The sequence below is a fragment of the Genypterus blacodes genome, unplaced genomic scaffold, assembly GCF_046128005.1.
Source record: "Genypterus blacodes isolate CSIRO-AG114 ecotype Tasmania unplaced genomic scaffold, CSIRO-AGI_Gbla_v1 ptg000245l_1, whole genome shotgun sequence".
In the NCBI taxonomy this organism is placed as follows: Eukaryota; Metazoa; Chordata; class Actinopteri; order Ophidiiformes; family Ophidiidae; genus Genypterus; species Genypterus blacodes.
In genome coordinates, this window is record NW_027467042.1 from 283806 (window position 1) to 286002 (window position 2197).

General features: G+C 45.2%; 1 protein-coding gene across 1 annotated transcript; it reads left to right on the plus strand.

Annotated features, from left to right (window-relative positions):
• Positions 1 to 537: 537 nt before the first annotated feature.
• On the plus strand, positions 538 to 1163 carry msc (musculin (activated B-cell factor-1)). The gene is made up of 2 exons (XM_076171335.1): positions 538 to 957; positions 1080 to 1163. Exons 1-2 carry the CDS (start codon positions 538 to 540, stop codon positions 1161 to 1163), a joined length of 504 nt encoding a protein of 167 aa, XP_076027450.1.
• Positions 1164 to 2197: the final 1034 nt, after the last annotated feature.

Consider the following 2197-nt stretch of genomic DNA (forward strand, 5'->3'; position numbering starts at 1 on the left):
GTTACAATCTGTGCACATCAGCATACGACGCAACCAATCAGATGGTTCATCAGTGGAAATAAAAGCTTGTGCACCTTCAGGATAATATTTCAGCTTCATAAAATTCTATTCCTTCCTATTAGATTTCCCACAGAATTCCAAACTTCTGCTTTAATGTGAATTTCAAGGAGGAGAGGAACATCTTGACTTATTCTCCTGCACAGTGAGAGTTGTGTTCTTATACCGGGGTCATGGTGGCTTACAGGGGAAAAAGGGGGAGGGGTGAAGCCAAGTTCTGTCCTCATGCCAAGTCCAGGGCGCTTAAATTAAACGGGTCAGCTAAGCAAGGCAGCAGGTTTCACTTTTAAGGGGAAGTTTACTTCACAGTTGACCTCAGCACATTTGGTGTTTCAGTGGCGACACTGAGCTGTAAACTTACTGGATGGAAACATTTAGTCAGCTGAAGCCGAGGCTGTAGTTTTTCAAATTGCCCCAGAAGGACTAAACCCTTGTTTGTGTCCCTGCTGTCCATCTCCAAGGCGACAGGTGGGCTCAGCCATGTCCACCGGCTCTGCAGCGAGCGATGGCGAGGACTTTGAGACTTTGGACGGACGGAGACAGAGGACCGGGAGGAAATTCGGCTGCTATGATCCCGCTCGCTTCACGGATGAGGAGCTGGAGGAGGAGGAAGAGGAGGAGGAGGACGGAGGGATGAAGCAGGGGCGCAAAGTGTCCAAACCGGCGCACAAGGACGCGCGTCAGTCACAGAGGAACGCGGCCAACGCCCGGGAGAGGGCGCGGATGAGGGTGCTGAGCAAAGCCTTCACCCGGCTGAAGACCACCTTGCCCTGGGTACCAGCAGACACCAAACTCTCCAAGCTGGACACGCTGCGGCTCGCATCCAGCTACATCACATACCTCAGGCAGCTGCTGCAGGACGACAGGTTCGAGAACAGCTTCGCGCACCCTGTCAGTCTGGTATGAACGTTAAAGATTTATTTACACCTTCAAACGCATCTTCATTACACTGTAAATATAGAAAACAACGTCATCAGTGAGCAGAGGATTGATTGCCTGTGTCTCCTTCCTTCTCTTTACAGACGTGGCCGTTCATGATGACAGGACGATCAGAGGACACCCAGGACATGTCCTCCTCTGTCAGACTCTGTGGAGCGACAGCATAAGACTCCCCCCCCCCCCCCACAGACACACACCCACAGACACACACACCAAAGGAGGATCCTCCTCTGCAGAGTTCATTTTGAGGAAAACCACATCCTATTTCTCTTGTTTATGTCCTGAACACTTTCACTTCACCTTGAGGGCTGCAAGGATTCAATCTTTCATGTTTGTTGTCCTCTATTAAAACCCCTGATGGCATCTATAGAATGAACTTCTAAAGAGTCAAGCAATAAAAACAAAGCTCCCAGATAAGAAGAAGGCTGTTCTCTCACCAGGAGCCTCTTGTGCTTTATAGTGTGTTTTATGTATTTTGTCCTGTGCCAGTTTACAGTAATTAGTATAACGGTGTGTTTACACTGAGTGTAACCTCATTGATTTGTTTCTACATTACGACTGGTTGCATCCTGACCTACAGCACAAAGGCAAAGTGTGTGTAGCATTCTTTTCTGTATATAATCTGGTGTTTGGGACAAATCCTATCTCACTATTGGTCTTGATGAGAGCAGTTCATCCTCTTAATCGCCTCACATTTAAACGTGTTCTCTGTATTCCTATATGACTTGAATATATCACAGGATATACTGTACATCTATTTATTGGCCGTGTGATACAGTATGTGTGTACAGAATTCTACTAACGACGATTGGCTTTATTTGTGGTGCCCAAAGACACAATGGAATATGTTTTGTGAGTTGAAATACAATGTGTGAGTCTAAAGAAAGCAAATGCAATAGAATTTGTATGACTGAATTAAAATTCATTACAGATACACTCTGATGTTTGCAGACCTTTCATGCATTTTGCTTGCTGAAGAATGTAAACGGCTCCATCTTGTATTTACAACGGGACAATCCCCCGGTAGGTTCTGTTAAAATTTGTAATGGGGTGAAATTTTGTGTTTTATGATGCACTTTTAAAATTCTATAATTAATAATCAAACAACTTATCAATATTCAGATGACATCAGGACTCCAGAGAGCTGCAGAAATGTCAGACTGAGTGCCATTCATCAATATTTCACTCAAAACAAAACACA

Bases quoted from the DNA above. Each gene is read 5' to 3' on its own strand.
- msc (XM_076171335.1), top strand. From the start codon at position 538: ATGTCCACCGGCTCTGCAGCGAGCGATGGCGAGGACTTTGAGACTTTG. The intron at 958-1,079 runs GTATGAACGTTA...TTCTCTTTACAG, and splicing joins TCGCGCACCCTGTCAGTCTG to ACGTGGCCGTTCATGATGAC.